Here is a 20,089-nt window from a genome sequence, read left to right on the forward strand (position 1 = left end):
TTCAACTCTAACGTATTTCTTAAAGCTATTGGATTTCCACCTGCCCACGGCCTTGATTGCGCTTTGTGGCAAACCCGCCACTGCTGCTGACGTGGCTGCGCCAATCCTGAACGAATGCGTTCCGAAATCCTCAGGTCTTAGCCCTATCGCCGCTAAGCCCTTTTTCATTACTGCAGTGAACTGAAACTTCGTTAGCGGCGATCCGTCTGCATGCGCTAAGAATTGTGCGGCTGCACCCTGTCTCAATGCCACATACTCCCCAGCTAGAGCAACTGGGCAAATACTTTTCACTAGGTGTGGTCTTAGCGTGATCCAGGTGCCCCTGCCTTGCTGGTCTGTCTTAGACCTTTTCAGCTTGCATAGCACCTGTTCCTTGCCAACCACCACATCCTCCCAAAGTATGCCTGAGTGTACTTTCTTATTGCGCGCAGTTAGCTCACTAACCCTAAATGCGCCATGGAAAGCCCAGGCGTAAGCCACCCTAAAAAGTGCCAGCTCCGAGGCATTTTCTGCCACCGATGCCAAGCCCTGTAATAGCTCTACCAACTTCGCCTCGTCCAATGGGCGTCTATTATCTGGTTGAACTGGCTGTACCCTAGACCAACCCTTCATCGCTTTACTTAGAATAAAAGACTTCGTTGGGTCTGGCATGTTGAATAAACGGCAATGAAAAGCTATTCCCGCCAATGTCGCCGCCATAGCCGACTTGGACCTGCCACTATTGTAGTTGCCCCAAACGAAAGCCAGGAGGCAGTCGTCAACAGACTTACCCCTGGCCTCCGGCCGCTGCTGGTATCTACACCAATCCTCCCAGGCTTTTTCGTATGCCCTACGAGTCGCTGGCGCCAATGACCGAAATGCCAATTCTGTCATGCCGGCTCTATCACCTGCCAGACAGAATTTGGACAACTTAGGCCGGTCTCGGCTGCTGTTGGAGCTAGGGCGCGGAATCTGGTGAACTGAAATCTTGATAAAGCGTCTGCCACTTCATTGTCCACCCCTGGTACGTGCTCAGCCCTGAAATTGATATTGTTCTTTAAACAAACAAGGACAAGGTGCCTCAGCAATCTCAATGCTTCCGGCGATGTTGCCCTTTGATTGTTTACTGCGTGAACAACCCCTAAATTATCGCACCAGAAGATTATGTTTCTGTTTGCTAGCTGGCCAGCCCATAGCTCCACTGCGACTATAATGGGGAAGAGTTCCAGTAATAACATGTTTACTGTAAACCCTCTGTCAATCCAGGATTGAGGCCACTTTTCGCAGCACCACTCCCCTTGCAAGAAGGCACCAAAACCAGAAGATCCCGCAGCATCCGTAAAGAGCTGTAGGTCCCAGTTTGAGGCCGCCTCAGACTGCCACATTAGGCGCCTGTTAAAGTCAACCAAGAATTCGGACCATGTCCTCAAATCATCCTTGATTTCCTTTCCCAAGCGGATTGTGTGGTGTGGGTCCCTGACCCCCGCCGTGGCCCTTTCCAATTTCCTGCAGAAAACCCTGCCCATGGGTATCACCCTACAGGCAAAATTTAAAGAACCCAGTAGGGACTGGACGGTTCGTAGCTGGACCCTCTTTCTAGCCCCGCAGTCGACTATCAGCTCCCGCAGCTTGTGGACCTTGTCCGCTGGTAGCCTACAGCAACCCTCCCCGGTGTCTATTTCAATACCAAGGTACGCCAGGACAGTTACCGGTCCCTCTGTTTTGTCGTGGGCTATGGGAACTCCTAAAGAACTGAAAACTCTTAAAGCTACTTGCAATGTCTCCCCACATTCCGCTCGACCTGCTGGTCCTGCTATGAGGAAATCGTCCAGATAGTGGGCCACCCCTCTGGAGCCAGCCTCCCTCTGGATGCACCATTGAAGAAAAGTACTAAATTTTTCAAAATATGAGCAAGATATCGAGCAGCCCATGGGGAGACATTTATCTATGTAATAGGCCCCTTGCATCTTAAAACCCATAAATCTGAACGATTCTGGGTGTAGTGGAAGCAGCCTAAAAGCCGATTCTATGTCCAACTTGGCCATAAGGGCCCCTGGGCCGAAACTTTTAACCAAACTAAGAACTTCCTCGAATAACTGGTAGCGAACGCTTGCCAATTCCTCTGGAATGGCATCGTTGACAGAATTGCCGGGTGGGTGGGACAGGTGCTGTATCAGGCGAAATTTGCCTGGCGTCTTTTTGGGCACCACACCCAGCGGTGATATGCACAGGTCAGGTATAGGGAGTACCTCAAATGGTCCCTCCATCCTGCCCAGCTTGACCTCATTTAGCACCTTGTCCCTAACCACCTCCGGCAATTCCCTGGCTGACTTTAAATTCTTATTAGTGGATGTGTAAAAACTTTTTGGGATGGGTAATGAAAAACCATGAACAAAACCCTCCAACAAAAACTCTGCATCGAGCTTCTTGGGGTACTCTTTTAAGTAAAGGGCCAACTGTTTTATAATTATAGGGGATTTTGCCTTATTTAGAGCTAGCCGCTCCCTCTCCGGTGTCCCCCGACTTACCACCCCCTTTGCAGGATTTGGCAGGGTGGCCTGCTCCACAGATCTTACATTCGTGCTTAAAACGGCACTTGGCCCCTCTGTCACATTTACCGTCGTTGTAAGCGAAACAACGCCCTTTCCCCCCGGATTTCCCCGATGCTTTTCCCCCTTGAAAGGACTTTTTCCCGGCGGGTTCTGTCATGGGCTGGCTTTTCCCTATAACCTCCCACCAGATCTCAACATGCTTAGAGCCCATGGGCATGATGGGGGTGCCCTCGTGACATAACCTGAACTTCTCATCATATTCCCTCCACGCCGGGCCCTTATAACTCATAAAAGTCTCATTTATGAGATGCAAGTATCTAATCACATTCAAGTATTCGGTGGGCCTGAGCGTTAAGTAACACGATGAGAAAGCCAGGAATCCCCTTAACCAGTTATGGAAACCCTTAAAGGCCGCTTCGCCGTTGGGCGTGGCCTTCTTTGCTTTATCGAATTCCTTCTTCATTTCTGTTGTTATGGTGAAGAAATCGATAAACTTCCCTTTGCGGATTTTTTCCCTAACTCCCTTCCTGAGCCCTCGAGCTACCGCCGTATTAGAGCAGTGCGATGCCCCAGTATCCGCTGGCGCTGCTGGTGTGCTGCGTTTCCTCTTACGCTTCTTTCCCTGCACCTCCTTTGCCACCTGCTTAGCAACTAGCTTTGCTAGCTTGCGCGGGCGTTTAGTAGCGCCTGAGTCATCACTACCCCCTGACGATGCTGAAGACCCTGACTCACCCGAAGACGACCCTTCTTCTTCACCATCTCCCTCTTGCGACGTGTTCTCATCAACTTCAACCACTGATTCGCTCGCCGGTGTTTCTTTTGCGGCCGAGGATTCTCCCGCTTTCTTGGGTGTCTTGACAGCTGATGTTTTCTCCCCCAGAGTCGACCGCGGAGTTACTGTGCGTGTTGACCCCTCACGAGACCTCGACCCCAAGGACGGCACCGGTGAAGTTGGACGTGTTTCAGAGGCTGAAATAGAAGGGGCGTCAATGACTGTGCGACTGGGTGAAGGCGCAGCCAGATCTACAACTTCCGCTGCCCCTAAGTCTACCTGCAATGCCGGCCCGCGAGCGCTAGACCTATGCATATCTGCCACAACCTCCCCTTGCCTAAGGTGACTGTCAAGGTTCCCCGCGAAATGGCCCCTTGGCGGCGGCGCCCAGCCCCCGTACGGCTGCATTTGATATCCCGGGAACCCATATCCCCCTTGTTGGATGTAAGGGTTGTATGCTGGCATTCCTACATTGAAAGAGTGGCCGGGCCCAGAACCCCAGTAGGGGAACTGAGGCCCGCCGTAACTCCCAAATGTTTGGTACTGCATGGGCCATTGCCCCTGCCCCTGTTGCCCCATGAATTGCTGAGGTAATAAATGGGTTGGACCTCCCTGGGCCCTGTTAAATTGTGGGCCTGACGCATAGTTGTGTTGATTTTGGGCCCCATAACCCCTTAGACCTGGAGCCAGATTTCCCTGGGGAGGCTGAAAGCCTGTTCCCCTACCCTGGTCCTCATAAAACATCTCCCCGGCCGGGGGGTGTGTTGCACCCTGCCTGTAATGTCCTCCCGCCAATGGGGCTTGCATACGCCATAGCCTGGGCCTTGGTTCGTTGTATTGCCCCGGTGTGGGGCCACCTGTGATGACCATCATGGGGCTAGGTCCCCTGCCCGGGCGACCCTCCCCCACTTCCACCAAGCCAGCTTGGTTGCTGGCACCCTGTGACCCAGCATCCCTGGCCTCCCTTCCTGCCTGTTCACATTCTTGTGCCTGCGCCTCTGCGGCCTGGCCAGCAGGTGGAGCTTCTGCCCTTATGCTGCCGTTATTTCCAGGGGAGTCAGCAGGGGGAGCTGCTGTCCCACTGCCTCCTGACTGAGGCACCGAGACCGCGCAGTGAGCTGCGCGGTCTCCGTCCTCACTGACACTCCCCTCCCTCCCTGCTGCTTGACGCGAGGGGGAAGCCTGACTGCCGCCGTCTCCGGCGCGCATGAGAGAGCCGGGTGAGCGCGAGGAGACAGCTGACGCGCCTCCCGGCTCTCCTTCTCTGCAGATCGCGGCCGCCATCTCGGACGCGCCGGCATCCCCGCCACCCGCCGCCATTACGCCCCCAGGTCCCTGGGGATGCAATTCACCTGCGGAGGGAGCAGGAGGGGGAGTCCTTGCGCCCGACCCGCCACTACCGTGAGCGGCGGGTGACACAGGCCGCGAACCACCGCCTCCGGCTACCAGCACTACCGGGCGGCCACCCACATCCCCACGCCCAGGGACATGGCTGAGCGGGCGCGCGGCGTCCGCCAGCCAGCGCGGCGGTGGGGCATTCCTTCTGGGTCTGCTAGACATAATTCCACTTGAGGTAAGACGCTGCAAGCTTTACTTATCTTTTCTCCGTGACGCTGATCCCTGCAGATCAAAGAATCAAAGAGGGCGCATACCCTTGCTACCCTAACCTATATACCCCTGACCTGGGGTGCAACCCCCTTTGCCCCCCATTGGTGGGGGCTTCCCGCCCTGGATTAACCCCTCCTTCTATGCCCTGTCTCTCTCACTCAACTTTATTTACACAGCCCAATTCACAGGCTCTTAACTGCACTTGGGCTTATTCAGCCCTCGTTTAAACTTCTGACAAAATCCTTCTTAGATGGGCAAAACCATGTGCACTGCAGGTGGGGCAGATGTAACATGTGCAGAGAGAATTAGATTTGGGTGGGGTTTTACTTCAAAGTGAGATCTATATTGCAGTGTAAAAATAAAGCAGTCAGTATTTTCCCTGCACAGAAACAAAATTACTCACCCAAATCTAATTCTCTCTGCACATGTTACATCTGCCCCCCCTGCAGTGCACATGGTTTTGTCCATCTAAGAAGGATTTTGTCAGAAAGAATGAACCAAAATAAGGCCCACTGTGTGGGGTATATTTCCCATCAAGGACTTCATCAGTGCTCTGCACTGCATCTCATATCATCTGTCCTCCATTGTATTACAGTATTCTGCATACCTTACTGCCTGCCATATACAACCTTCCTGTAATCAGTTACATCAATAAACCTGGTTGTATTTTAAATTGCCTCCTTCCTGCCTATGGGTGCACTGTCACGCAAGTAAATGTGTAAGGGTCTCCTAAATCCTCCCCGATTCCTATATAGGCCCGAGTTCCCGCCAGACGTCTTCGTCACTGGGACTCAGACCCCTGGCGTGACAGAGACATACTGGTAGAGCACACCATGGGGGAAATTTACTAAAGGAAATTTGGTACTTGTTTCCTAGCACGGCCACCCCGATTTACATCGGGGTGGTCGTGTCGGAAAAATCGGGTCGAAAATCGGGTCGGTCGCGTCGATCGCATCGCATGCGACCAAATCGCATGCGATGGATCGACGCGACCGACCCGATTTTCGACCCGATTTTTTGATTGAATAAAATGTAAATCGGGTCCCTGGGACCCGATTTTACATTGGATTCAATGTAAAATATTCCCTAGACCCCCAAATTTAACAACGTAAACCCCACCCCACGATAGACGCCAACCCGAAGCGTGGCGAGCGCAGCGAGCCCGCGAAGGGCGGCGGTGCGCGTCCTCCGACCTTTTCATTCCCCTACTATCCACTAGGGCGTGGAGTGAGAATAGAATAGTGTGGCGAGCGCAGCGAGCCACCGAGCCCGAAGCGTGGCGAGCGCAGCGAGCCCCGCGAGGGGACGCGGATACCTGTGAAGCCCGCGAAGGGACGCGTTTACCTGTGAAGGTATCCGCGTCCCCTCGCAGGGCTCGCCACGCTTCGGGCTCGCTGCGCTCGCCACACTATTCTATTCTCACTCCACGCCCTAGTGGATAGTAGGGGAATGAAAAGGTCGGAGGACGCGCACCGCCGCCCCTCGCGGGCTCGCTGCGCTCGCCACGCTTCGGGTTGGCGTCTATCGTGGGGTGACGACGGGGACATCTATAATGTGAAATGGGTCATATTGGCCCATTTCACATTTTTTTAAAGGTGAGATGGACTTAATCAAGTCCATCTCATCTTGTGCCATTATAATGGCACAAGACCGACGCGATCCTCACGATTTCCATGTTAAAAAATATTTTAACGTTGAAGCCTATGGGGAAATCGGGGGCATCGCGTCGGTCGCGTCGGGACCAATGTTAATGGTCCCGACCGACGCGATGCCCCCGATATTGTGCCTTAGCCGACAAAATGGACCTGATTTCAAAGGAAATCGGGTCCATCGTGTGAATCGTGTACCTTAACTTAAAGGTACACGATCCATAAGATTGTGGCCGTGCTAGGAAACAAGTACCGGAAATTTGTAAAAAAATAGGTGTATTTGTATTCAGAAATACACTTATTTTTGAAATTTACTATCCTGAAAATACGGCAATTCGTATTCGTATTGATAGCACATCACAATTGCCGTATTTTCAGGATAGAAAATGTAAAAAAAAAAGTGTATTTCTGGATACAAATACACCTATTTTTTTTACAAATTTCCTTTAGTAAATTTCCCCCCATATGTCTAGAGGCTGTAGTCAGGAGAACAATTGGCAGGTTGGCTGTGGGAAAGGTGACTGAGGTAACTGATGTGCTGTTGAGGGGAGCTTGTAAAGACATAAAAACATACATGTACTGTTGTATGAGCTGCTACATTCAGCTTTTTTAAATCCATGTCTAGACACCCATTGTCTAGTTTCACAGGAGTCTGTGGGTAGGCTTATAGAGGAAAGATAAGTCAAATGCTGTATCCTGGGAGCAGTGGTTGCTCAGTGAAATACAGCGCTGCTGATCAGGCATTCAGCACATATATTACATACAATATTACATGGAATTTTATATGTGTTAACTACCATGCCATGCCTCCTGGGCCCCAGGAAATAATACAATGATCTCTGGTGAAAGGAATTGGTACCAGAGGATCCCAGAAGCTGACAAATGTAATAGATCTGGGGTAGGTCAAGCAGATATGGTAAACAAAGTGAATCGGATTTTGATGTCAGAAATGTAGAAAGGGGAGAAGTTGGGGAGGGTTGTTTAGAAGGTAATGGTGAATAGTATGAATTTACCTCTAGAGGGTACAGAGTATTAGAATCTGCTAAGTGGCAAAGCAGTTGTTGGTTGGCAAAAGATTGAGATCAGGAGAAGATAATGAGACAGGTTGGGTACAACATCTCAGCAGCTGACAGAAGATCGACAACAAAATCCCATCTGCCAGAATCCTGATGGATTCCATTAAGTATTTTCACCCTAAGCCTAAAGGAGCCCATACATGCTCCGGTTTGAGGCTCCGTTCTGTACTTTTAAAGTACACATCGTATCGGATCGCATGCCTTGTGCATGCATTGTGCATGCACTGCGATCCGATACGATGTGTAGCTAGTACAAAAAGTATGTGCAGCACATACTTTTTGTACCGTACTATGTGATGCGCGGGAGCGCGCATCGCATAGTACAGAACGGAGCCGTACACAACGGAGCATGTATGGGCTCCTTAACCCTAAAATTAAACCACCACTCTCGCAGCTTAACACTAACTGCCGCTCCACAGCATAACCCTAACTTCCCCCAACTTCAATCCTAACCCCAATCCGGTACTTACCTCTAGGATCCATCAGGATTCTGAATACCAGGATTCTGCTTTTTGACTGTTGGGCTTCTGATTGCCAGGATTCTGATTGCATCCTGACAAGATAGCTTTAACAATGTGCATATGTGGAGTGAAGCTAAAAAGTGATGAATGACACCAATCCAACTACAGTACTTTATATTGGTTAACATGGATTGGTGAACAAAGATTCAAATGTGAAGAATTTTAAATATACTGTAGTAAGATATATAATTTGCAGTCACATAGTTGATATTCAAATTGTCAACACTGACATTGACAGAAATTCAACATTGTGAATATTGAAAGATTAAAAAAAAAGAGAGAAGTTGTGAACCACAAATACAGTTATAGCTGCTGTATATGGGAGTGTGTGAGACTCCCTATTTGGTTAAACAAGACGAAAAAAGGGGGTATACAGCGCTCGGGTTAGATTGAATAATAACCAACTACAAGTTATAATAAAAATACAAATACATTTATTACATAAAACATCAATTAGAGAATTCTCTATGAATAAAAAGAAAAATTTAAGAAAAAAAACCAGTAAGAACTGGGTAAATGATTTAAGAAACAGTCAATGCATGCATATAGGCTCCAGTGTAAGGAATTGTAGATCGTGAGTGCCAAGATGTTAGATATAGTTACCAACGGTGACGGTCAAATGTGGAGACCTCATTGGTTGAAGAAAAGTTTGATGGTAATTCCGGTATAATACCCAGTGTGTGGATCCAGATTATTTCAGGGTATTTAGGCAAGATGGTCTTGAAAGCCAGTGTTTGGAGACACAGCAGATGGAAGTTGAGATCTATTGGAGGCACAAGTGTGGGGGAGGCTGGTCCGGAATAAGAGTTCACCGAAGTGTTGGCTTGAGCAAGATGAATGGTGGGGCTCAACGCGTTTCGACATGTTCGCACGTCTTCATCAGGAGCAATAGTCCTATTGTATATCTATTGGTATATCAGGCGCAAAAAATAAATAAAAATTGGTACTTGTTTAGTTTCATGGTGGCAGTGCGCGCACACTCTAGCTATGAATCTTGGCAGCTTGCCAAACTGCCTTACTTCTCTTATCTACATTATCAGCGCAGCACGTGTTTGAATTCTGGCAGTTCGCCAGCTGTTTTACATCTGTAATCTACATTATCAGCGGCGCGAGAAGTAGCGTAGTGTAGTCGGCGTAGGCAGTACTGTTTACGCAAGTAGCATATGCATTGTATTTACTGAAAAGCGTCTAGTGTCTAGTGCTAAACAACCCCACCATCCATGCCATCCCGAAGCGTGGCAAGCGGACGCGGTACGTGTCCTACAGTACAGTATTTATCTAATTAAATAATCATCACAATTATTACTAAGCTGTTCCTACTACTGGGTATAAAGTGGGTGTTCAACATCAGGGGGCCATGATACCATAGCATTCTGACACCTTTCATATCGATGCTGGGCACTGACATTCAATTTACAAAGGACTAACATATAGTATATTACAGTATACATTATGATAATAAACTATACCATGTACAACTACAAGATTAATCTTGATCTTTATTGAAAAATGACTTGTCAGGAACAGATTCACTAGGTCTCACCAGTGTTCCTATAACTAAAGATGCCCATACTGTACATGTTACAATTTTTGTACACAATATTGTATACAATATTGCATCTCAACGCATCTCGGTTTTGCGATGAGATGAGATCTAGTATAAAAATGATGTGCTGCACATACTTTTTGTACTAGATCTCATCTCATCGCCAAACCGAGGTGCAATGAGATGCGATATTGTATACAATATTGTATACAATAATTGTCGCGTGTATGGGCACCTTATTTTGCTACCACACTAAATTGTCTGAGAGGAGAGTTCAAAGGCTAACTGGACAACATAACACAAGAGACTGCATATTCAGTATTTATTTATTTATTTATGAAAAGATATTGATGCTGTAAATTATTTATTAATATTGTATTGATTTTTTTTTCCTTTATATAATTTAATGAATTTATTTGTTTATTTATTTTTATTTATTTATTTATCTATTTATTTATTATTTTTTCTACTTCATCTTCTCAAAATTTCAGTCGATAAATTTGGCTGTTTGCTATGTTAATCTGTGTATCAGAAAATTTAATAAAAATCACTAAATTTAAAAAAAAAAACAAAAAAACATACATATCTGAGTCACCAGTGCTGATGCGGACTCCAACGGAAATAAATGTCAGCTTAAGGTGCATACACACTGTACAATTTTTTTGACAAACTTTTTTTGACCAATTTCGTTCATTTCGGCCATTCGGAAAGAAATTGGTCAAAATATCTTTCAGTGCATTTGCGACGAAAGACGAATGATGATGCGCATACCCGCCAGTTGTTCATCAAGGTTTTTCGTCAACTGTGCATGCCGCTCAATTTGGATATCTTTAAAAAAGAGCCTATAAACTGTAGATAGATCTTTCGTCTTCAATATCTTTCATCAGCATCGTTCATGCAGGACACTGGGTTCAAGGGAAATGTCTTTGAACGAAATTGGTCAAAAAAATTGAACAGTGTGTATGCACCTGACTATTATTTCCAAAGGGGATGTGTTTGTGTATATCTTCGCATGTTCGGCGGCAGGGAGGGGGCAGGTATTCGGCCAAGCAGCAAATGACTACTGCTTAGCGCACTGTACTGAATTAGGCCCTTTGTTTATGTGTGTAAGAAGAGTATTAATGGGTCTATTAACAAAGCACAGTGAAAAGCAATGCAAAAATATTGCTGCTATTAATTGTCATTAGACTGGCGCTGATTGAGCAGCTGGCTGGGTGTGAGGACAATAGCAGGGTGTGAGGACAAGAGCAGGGGTGCAGACAGTTCTCCCCCAATAAAATGGCACATGTGACCAATGGGAGGGTGCATGGCCAGAGGAGGAGGTGTGGCCATGCCTCTAAAACAAATACTTTGTTTCTGTGGGCTTGAAGCGGACATACGAGCAATGCGGGGACAGTGTTGTCTAATCCAGCAGGCGGCGAGGTGCAGGTGTAATCACACCCATGCTTTGAAAATATGACAGAATGCTGCTGCAGTTCCCTCTCCCCCCAGCTCATCACACAGCACTGAGCAGCATGTGCTGGGATGGAGAGAGAGGCTGCTGCAGTGGTATTTAGTTCTCTCTTTCTCTTTCTTTTCTCAGATGCCTACTTCCTGTCAATCAACTTTTTGTGTATGGCGTGCGAATAGAAAAAGTATTTACTCGCAGCATGGCCTCGCACATGCGTACTGCGAACTGCACGTGTAGCCTGTAGGCAATCTATAGATAATCATCCGCCGTGTGAATTTGCAGGTGTGCAATCAGATCTTAATTACCCCCTAATGGCAATCACAGCAGTGCAGACATGGGGCATTCTGTCGGTCAATTGGTTTAAAGTTTCAGCTTCAATTGCTGCCCATTTGTCTTATAGCATCTTCCAAATGTGATTTCGGTTCATGGTGGCCAAACCATGTTCTTCAGCACCAGTCATTGTTTTTACTAAACATACTATTTGCAAAGACTGTAGATATGTTTTGTGTCATTATCTAACTCTAGTCTGGAACCACAACCAGTAAGGCGGGTGCTGGAAGGGATGGCATGTCACCAGAGGCATCACATCAGTTGAGAAAGAAATTCTAATTACTGTATGTTGACGTCTTTAGAAAATGTCCCTTAAAAGCAAGAGAAAAGAGAGTTGAATGTTACAGCTCTTAAAGAGACAAAGTTCAAATTGCGTGTTATGTTTGAGTGTTTTTAAAATATTAGAATGATGTACTTTTCATAAAGATTAAGAGATTGTTAGAACAAGTTCATGAGAAGGAGATACTTTATGCAAATCGAGAGAAAGAAAGTTTGAATCTTCAACAGAAAGGGTAAGAATTTAAAAAATGTGTAAAGGGCTGTAAGAGTAATACAGAGTGCACACAAGTAAAAATGATGGCTTTAGCTCTGGTGGTAAAAGGAAAATACTTTTGTGTCCATGCACTAAGGGCGTAACTACCATAGGTGCAGGGGGTGCAGCTGCTATGGGGCCCACTTTGCTTGTTAAAGTTACATGTGCTGTATACATTTTTCAGCATTAGGTGATAAATAGGGGCCCTTCCAAACTTTTGCTATGAGGCCCACATGTATCTAGTTACGCCACTGCCATGCACGCACACTAATCCGATCCAACTTGGCTTGCACCAGAGCAGAATCAGAGGGTGACATATAATAGGATGCGATTTTTTAGTCATTTTTAAATTCGCCCATCATCGCACTTTTTAAAATCGCATTTTTTGCCGTGAATTTGCATATTTAATGAGGTGCATATTCTGGTTAAAAAAGTGCGAATAAGTGCGATAATGTGCAAATTTTAGTCATTAAAATGTGCGATATTTAGGCATGAAAATGAGCGAATTTGAGGAAATGTGCAAATTTGTGTTAAAAAAAAAAATGGCGTGAGGTTCCTCCTCCTGAGCATAACCAGCCCCGGGCTCATTGAGCCGGACCTGGTTCCAAAAATACAGGGGACAAAAAGCATAGGGGTCCCCCGTATTTCTGAAACAATCCCTGGATTCTTGAACCAGTCCTGGTTCCAAAAATAAAAAGACGCATCAGGGCTGAGCTTTGCGTCTCCATGAAGACGCATTGGCCAATCACGCTATCAGCCTCTGTAGCGCTGGTACAGCACTACAGAGGCTGTTATCTGTGCAGGAGAAAGCCGGCTCACCCCACTGTCAGTGCGGGGTGAGCTGGCTCTGCAGCACAGAGACCAGCACTGGACCCTGGATTGGTAAGTACAGTATGTTGGTGTAAAAGGGAGGTGTATGTGGTTGTGTGTGTAATAAAGTTATACTTTTGTGTGTGTGTGTTTTATTTTAACATTCTTTGTACAGGTGGACTACAAGTCCCAACGGGCCCATTAATGCCCCGCATGCTGGGACTTGTGGTTCTCCAAGTACCAGCATGCGGGGGAGGTCTGCTGGCACTTGTAGTTCTCCTGCATAAAGCAATGTTAGGAATGTGTGATTTAACCCTATCAGGCCGGTGTCCACTTGCCACGGACGCCGGTGACAGCCTCGGGCTTCAGCCCTGAACCAGGTCTGGCTCAATGAGTCCTGGGCTGGTTATGCTCAGGAGGGGGGACCCCACACCATTAAAAAAAAAAAAACACTTTTACACATTTTTTACACAGGACCATGCACAGATCGCAATGATCTGTGCAGGGTTCTGGCCAATTCGCCTGTCAGAACCTGGTCTACATACAGATGGAGCCGGCGTTGTCTTTGCAGGGGATGGCGGAAAAATCGCCAGCCGCCATCCCCCACCAGCCTCCATCTGCCCTGCGAAAGGGGACTTGCGTGCACGAGATGCGAGCGCGTCCCCTTCCGATGGCGGTCACCTGGGGTCCCCACCACCTCCCCGCTCCCTCCCCCTCGCCGCCTCCCCTAACCCTGTCCGTCTCCCTGAAGTGGAGATGGACAGGGTTCCCGTTGCCCGCCGCCCTGAAACTGAGACGCGCGTGCGCCGGGCTGTTGGTGGATCACCAGTGGAGACAATCTGGTGATTCGCCAGCAAGAGGGAGCCCAGCTCCATCTGTATGTAGCGAATTTTAGACACATTTTCCCAATTTCACATCTAATTAAATATGCAAATTGTATAATTTTCAATGGGAAAACATCTGGATGCCAGTTCCGGCGCGACTAAAAATCGCACTTCCAGAATGTGCGATTTTGCTGCAAAATCTGCGGTTTTTCCAGTTTTTCGCAATTCATTACATATGCGAATTCGGGAAAAAGTGCGATTTCGGCCGTTTTGGGCGAAAAAAATCGCAAAAATCACATTTTTGCATCTCATTAAATATCTAAAAGAAACTGAGGAAAGAGTGCAGGACACAGTAGAAATTGCAGTTTTGGAGAGAATCCTCAACCAGGCACATGGTATGGCTGTAAAATTGCAAGGAGACAAAAAAAAACCTTGAGAAATGTCTGTAAAGCTGTGTACACACTGTGCAATTTTGGCTATGACTGATTATGACAATGCGATTTCCCTTGATCTCCCCAGAGCCCAGAACCTTGGCTATCTTCTCTTAAGATTTGGCCTACGGCCAAATACATTCCAAGTGTCATAGGGTCTGATTCAGATCTGGTCGCTAGGCTGCAAATGTTCGCAGCCTAGAAAACAGGTAAACGCCACCTGCCTGCTGCCCACCGGCTGACCAAACCCCCCCCCCACCTCCCCACTGCCCGAATCCCCTTGCAAGCGAGGTGATGCGTACGCAAACACATCCCCTCACGTGCGGCTTCACAAGTGTTTGCCGACCATCAAATTCTTTTTTTTCCCCATTTGAAAATAAAAGTCAGTCTAAACTGACTTTTATTTCTGACGGAGATGGCCAAAAAGGGTGCGGGCACTCAGAGGCGGAAGAAGTGAGTTGTGGGCCCAGGTGCAAAAGTATGGTTTGGGCCCCCCCACACCCACAACAGCCCCCCCCCCCCCCCCAAACACACACAAAAAAGCATAGTGTCTTTAGGTTTTGTTTATTTCAAATTTAAAGCCCATTACACATTATGCCACACTCCGTAATACCCATTACACACTCAAACACTAATGTCCATTACACATTATGCCACACATGTACTGCCCATTGCACATTATACCACACACCATAATGCCGATTATGCCACACTGTATTGCTCATTACACATTATGCCACATAAGTGCGCTTACCTACATGCTTGTTGCCAGGAGTTACATGTTCGATGCCAGGGTTAACCAGCTCCTCACCAGGGGGTTACAGGGATTACATGGTCAAAATTGCAAAACCCAGGGGGAGCAGTGGGACGGGCAGCGGGTCCCTGAGCGCTTGGCTGGCGGCGCCATGTAAAAATTCCGGTTTCCTAGGGTATAGGGAATATGCTGGTTATTGATGTAATATGAATGCATGGCATGGGAGACAGTAGGTGAAGAATTATCGATTTATGAAAATAGAGACGTTTATAAAAAGCCTGGAAGCAATATTCTGTGATACAGTGATTGTGACAGTGTATTTAAACTAAATGCGTGAATGTACCTTATTTCACCTTGTCTAAACGTCTTATGCCCCTGAGTTTCAATCCAATAAAAGAAAAACAACAAGGGACATTTTTATCAGTTTATTAAAAAGTACAAAGCTATACATTAATAAGGTGTGCATCCAGTCGTACAACCGCTCTCTTCGTTTTTCTTGTACGTATCACTGGTTGTCTAAAGGCCCCCATACATTAGGCCGACTTGTCCTTAGGACAGGTCGGACCCAATTCTCCTGTGAGCCACCCGGGAGCTCCCCGGGAGGCTCACATACAATTTGGCACTTGATGAGCCAAATTTGACATGTGATAAATCGCTTGCGATTTATCACATGTCGGGTAGTAGGGGGTGGGCGGTGAGGTGCAGGGGGTGGCGGTCATCATCATCAGGGGGAGCAGTGGGGCGGGCAACGGGTCCCTGAGCGCTTGGCTGGCGGCGCCGGCGAGTGCTGACCTGGCTGGCGGTGTGATGATCACAGTCTCTCATTCAGCAGCGCTGCGGGACGGGACGCGCAGTGGCGGGTATTAGATTTTTTAAATACCTGTCAAATGACTGGCCGTTCTCTGATTGGCTGAGAGCAGCCAATCAGAGAACGGCCAGTCATTTGACAGGTATTTTAAAAATCTAATACCCGCCACTGCATGTCCCGTCCCACAGCGCTGCTGAATGAGAGACTGATCATCACACCGCCCGGCCAGGTCAGCACTTGCCATCGCCGCCAGCCAAGCGCTCAGGGACCCGCTGCCCGTCCCACTGCTCCCCCGGTCAGGCTGCATGCATATGCCTGTCAGGTGGGCAGGCATATGCATACAGGGAGGTCGGACGTGATAGTACATGCTGACCGTCCGACCTCCCTGATCCGGTCCGATGCGCACGGGACCACGCATCGGATCGGATCAGATATCACACACCTGCGATTTTGGGCTGATTTCACCCGGTTATCGGCCCAAAGTGCCGAAATCGGATGAAATCGTCCCAAAATCGCATAGTGTATGGGGGCCTTTAGATAGCACCCCCACCTACCAGCCAATTCTAAATAATTAGGTGGACTCAAATCCTGAATTTACAGGTATAAAAGAGTAGTGTGCGGACCAACCCTCTCTGTTCTATGAGTGGGTTAGGAATTAATTATTTTAGGGTTGAAGTGGTTGTTAATGATGGTTTATTTGGGCAATGGAGCAATGGAGCAATGATATATTTAGTTAGGGCTGCAGTCAAAATACTGACATTTAAAATTCCGACAAGGTCAAAAACCCGACAAGGTCAAAATACCGACATTTAAAATCCAGAAAGGTCAAAATACTGACATATAGAATGCAGACAGGTGAAAAAGTGGACATGACTTTCGGTCGACAGGGTTTTTTTCTCTGCTTTTTGACCTGACATGTGCCGACAGGTGGTATTTCATACCCTACCATCCACTAGGGCGTGGCAGGAGAATCCCGAGCGAAGCAAGCGATGCGAGGGGCTGCGGTTGACTTCCAACTGTGTCCATGTCGACTGTGTCGACATTCGGGTAAAAAACTAAAGAAAAAAAACACCTGTCGACTGAAAGTCATGTCGACCTTTTCACCTGTCTGCATTCTATATGTCAGTATTTTGACCTTGTCGGGATTTTAAATGTCGGGATTTTAACCATGTTGGGATTTTGACCTTGTCTGGATTTTGACCGTCGGTCAATAGCTGTCGGTATTTTGACCGTCTGTATTTTGACCGTCTGTATTTCATACTGAATCCATTTAGTTATATTAGGGGTGCTTAATGTGCTTATTGGATGGATGCTACATTAGATATGGGGTGATTAATGCTTCATGTGCTTATAGGATGGATGCTACATTGAAGTCTATATTCAGGCCTTTCGTTTCCAGTGTTTTGAGGGTGTGTATCCATTTGATTTTTTTCCCTATCTAGGGTCTTCCCATAGTACCCTCCTCTCCAATTGGGTGTCACTTTCTTAATGATGGCAAATTCTAAATCGGTGGGGTCTTCTCCATGTTTTTTCTTACAGTGGGCAGATAAGCTGTGTTGTTCGTATCCTTTGCGGATGTTTCGTATGTGTTCTGCTAATCTGATTTTGAACGGTCTGATCGTATGTCCTACATACTGTAGTCCGCACGGGCTTGTCAGTAGATATATTATCCCTTTTGTGTGACACGTTAACTTTTCTTTTATGTTGAAAGTCTGTTTAGTTACTGTGGAACTGAATGTCCTTGTTGTTTTCACTTTTGTTTTGTTAAATGTTCTACAACTTATACATGTTCCACATTTGTGGAATCCTTGTGTGTTTGACTGACTGTCCAATTTGCTTTGTCTGATTGACAGTGGTGGTATGTGGTTTCCTACCAAGTTCTGTTTAATGTCAGGCGCTTTTCTGTATACTACTTTGGGGTGTGTTAGTAGTATGTCAGATAGAGTGTCATCATTCAGCAGGATTTTCCAGTGTTTATTGATTATTGATTTTAGCTGACCGGCTTCTTTACTGAATTCTGTGATGAAGTATATGTCATTGTTTGTGTTGTTGGTACTGGTATTTTTGCCTTTCATCTGTAGGAGTTCGTTTCTATCCCTCTGTTTTGCTGTTTTGTATGCTTGTTCAACTATTTGTGTGTTGTAGTTTTTGTCTCTCAGTTGTTTTTTCAGTTTCTCGCTCTGGGTCCTGTAGGAATCTATATTGGAACAGCTGTGTCTTAGTCTAGTGAATTGTCCAAGAGGGATGCTTTTTAACCAATTGTGATGATGTCCACTGTCCAAAAGAATGTAACTGTTTACGTCTACTTTTACGTCAACTTACCCTGGATGGAAAGTCCACACAAGTGGGCCAGTGTATATACCGTAAGAGGCATGGTCAAGTTATGGATGAGCCATGCCAACTGCCAGTAATTCTGTTTGGGTTGATAGTTGGTGGCACTTGGTGTGGCTCTCCTATTTGAACTTTGGATTGTACTACAGCCCCTCCTCTGGAGCCACCACTGTTTAAATGTCATAATTACTTTACTTGTTGTTTAAAATGACAAATTTGTGTTGAAGTGGCAAATATCTAAATCCAAAACTGGTGGCTTTGTTTTTGCAGATTAAATATCTAACTCATGCCTGCATGGAAGTGAAGCTTGGTGAGAAGTATATGATCTTTGATCCCTGGCTGACTGGCCCAGCTTTTGCTCGAGGATGGTGGTTACTGCATGAGCCTCCTCCATATTGGCTGGAAAGACTGTGTCATGCTGACTTAATTTATATAAGCCACATGCACTCTGATCATCTCAGGTATCTACCAAAACCAGTAAATGTATTTAGAAATATTGCATCTATTATCCAGAAATAATAATAATCTATGTACCCTAAATTATATTTAAAAGTTTATTCTGTTTTTCCACACTACTGATCACATTCTATGCCTGGTGATTATGTATTCATAGAGCAGTAAAAAGTGTTCAACTTTCTGTTCTTTTAGCTTTTTGGGGAGTTTTTGGAAATGTGATAGCTACTCATATTTGCCTACCCTCCCGGAATGGCCGGGAGGCTCCCGCAAATTGGGTCCCCCTCCCGGCCCCCTGGGAAGGTGGGCAAGTCTCCCATATCACCCCCGCAGTCCCCACACCCCCCTTCCCTGCAGCATTAAAGTCCGAAATATACAGGTCCGCGGGAGGGGCTAAAATGTTGTGAATGGCATCATTTAGTGTAATTTTAGCCCCTCCCCCAAACTGCAGACCCGCAAATTGTCACTTTTGACTGTCATGGTGGCGTGGCTTGGTGATGTTAGCCTTGTCCTGCCCCCCTGACTCGTAGTATGTGGTCTCCTCTACGGGTTTTTCCCAGAGAGGAGTGACAAAATATAGGCAAGTATATAGCTACTGTATGGCAGATGTTGGCAGGGCAGCCATAAAGGTGGGGGGGGGGGGGATGCGGGGACTCCAGACACGAGGCCCAGAACTGGAGTTTATAAAGTATAATTTATCATAAACAAAGTTCACATTTCCCTTGAAGCAATGTAAAGGTTGAGTAGTGTCACAAGGCATGCCGTGTGTTCGAGATCGGGCCTCACAATTTCGGATAGCAGCCCTGGTTGTTGGCTATAAGTCACTGTTATCTATTTTGTTTCGCTTTAAATTACTAAGAAAAACTAAATGTATTAATATTATAATGTAATTTCTGTTGTCTTCTAAATATAGAAAAGAAAGGTATTTGTTTCCTAGCACGGCGCCCACGATTTTCATCTTATGCCATCGTTTTGATCGTTTTGATCGCATCGCTTCGGGCTCGGTGGCTCGCTGCGCTCGTCACATTATATAGAGTCAACTCCACGACGACGTGGATAGTGGGGGTATGAAAAGGTCAGAGGACGCGTACCACCGCCCCTCGCAGGCTCGTTGCGCTCGCCACGCTTCGGGTTGGCATTGATAGTGGGGGTGGCGTTAACAATGGGGGTGCATTTAACAAAGTAATCACCCATCAGAGTGCCTGTACAATTAAAAATCGAATCGCATGCCATTACAATGCAATGCAATATTAAAATTGTACAGTTTGGCTCTTAGGACCCGAAAATCGGGTCCCATCGTATGCCATCGCATACCTTAATTAGTGATATGCGATGGCATACGATGGGAGCCGTGCTAGGAAACAAGTACCAAAAGAAATGTTCTACAGTGTCTTGATTCAGTTCAGGTTCGTACTTGTATATGTCTTGTCATCATTTACAGTACTGTCGTTAAGTATACTGTACTTGGCTTATACTGTTTTCACACAAAAATAATGCTAATAATGGTCACTATTGACATAATATTATAGAAACAGGTGGACTTAACATTTCAGAACATACTTCAACTTTCCCTTACTCAATAATAGTTTAACAGTGCTCCAAACCAGGGCAACCTAGAGATCCAAGTGCTGCTGGGGGAGGGCATGACCTAATCTCAAAGTAC

The 20,089-nt window shown here is 46.6% G+C and overlaps 1 protein-coding gene across 2 annotated transcripts in view; it reads left to right on the plus strand.

Annotated features, from left to right (window-relative positions):
• The window catches only part of LOC146080472 (cytidine monophosphate-N-acetylneuraminic acid hydroxylase-like), a 199,462-nt gene that overhangs the window by 120,279 nt on the left and 59,094 nt on the right, over positions 1-20,089 (plus strand). For both annotated transcript variants that reach the window (XM_083187813.1, XM_083187814.1), the window contains one exon: positions 18,244-18,434. In XM_083187813.1, coding sequence (XP_083043939.1) covers positions 18,244-18,434 — 191 coding nt within the window. The remainder of the gene's footprint in view (positions 1-18,243; positions 18,435-20,089) is intronic.

Source organism: Crinia signifera, chromosome 5 (genome assembly GCF_055691185.1).
Source record: "Crinia signifera chromosome 5, ASM5569118v1, whole genome shotgun sequence".
Classification (NCBI taxonomy): domain Eukaryota; kingdom Metazoa; phylum Chordata; class Amphibia; order Anura; family Myobatrachidae; genus Crinia; species Crinia signifera.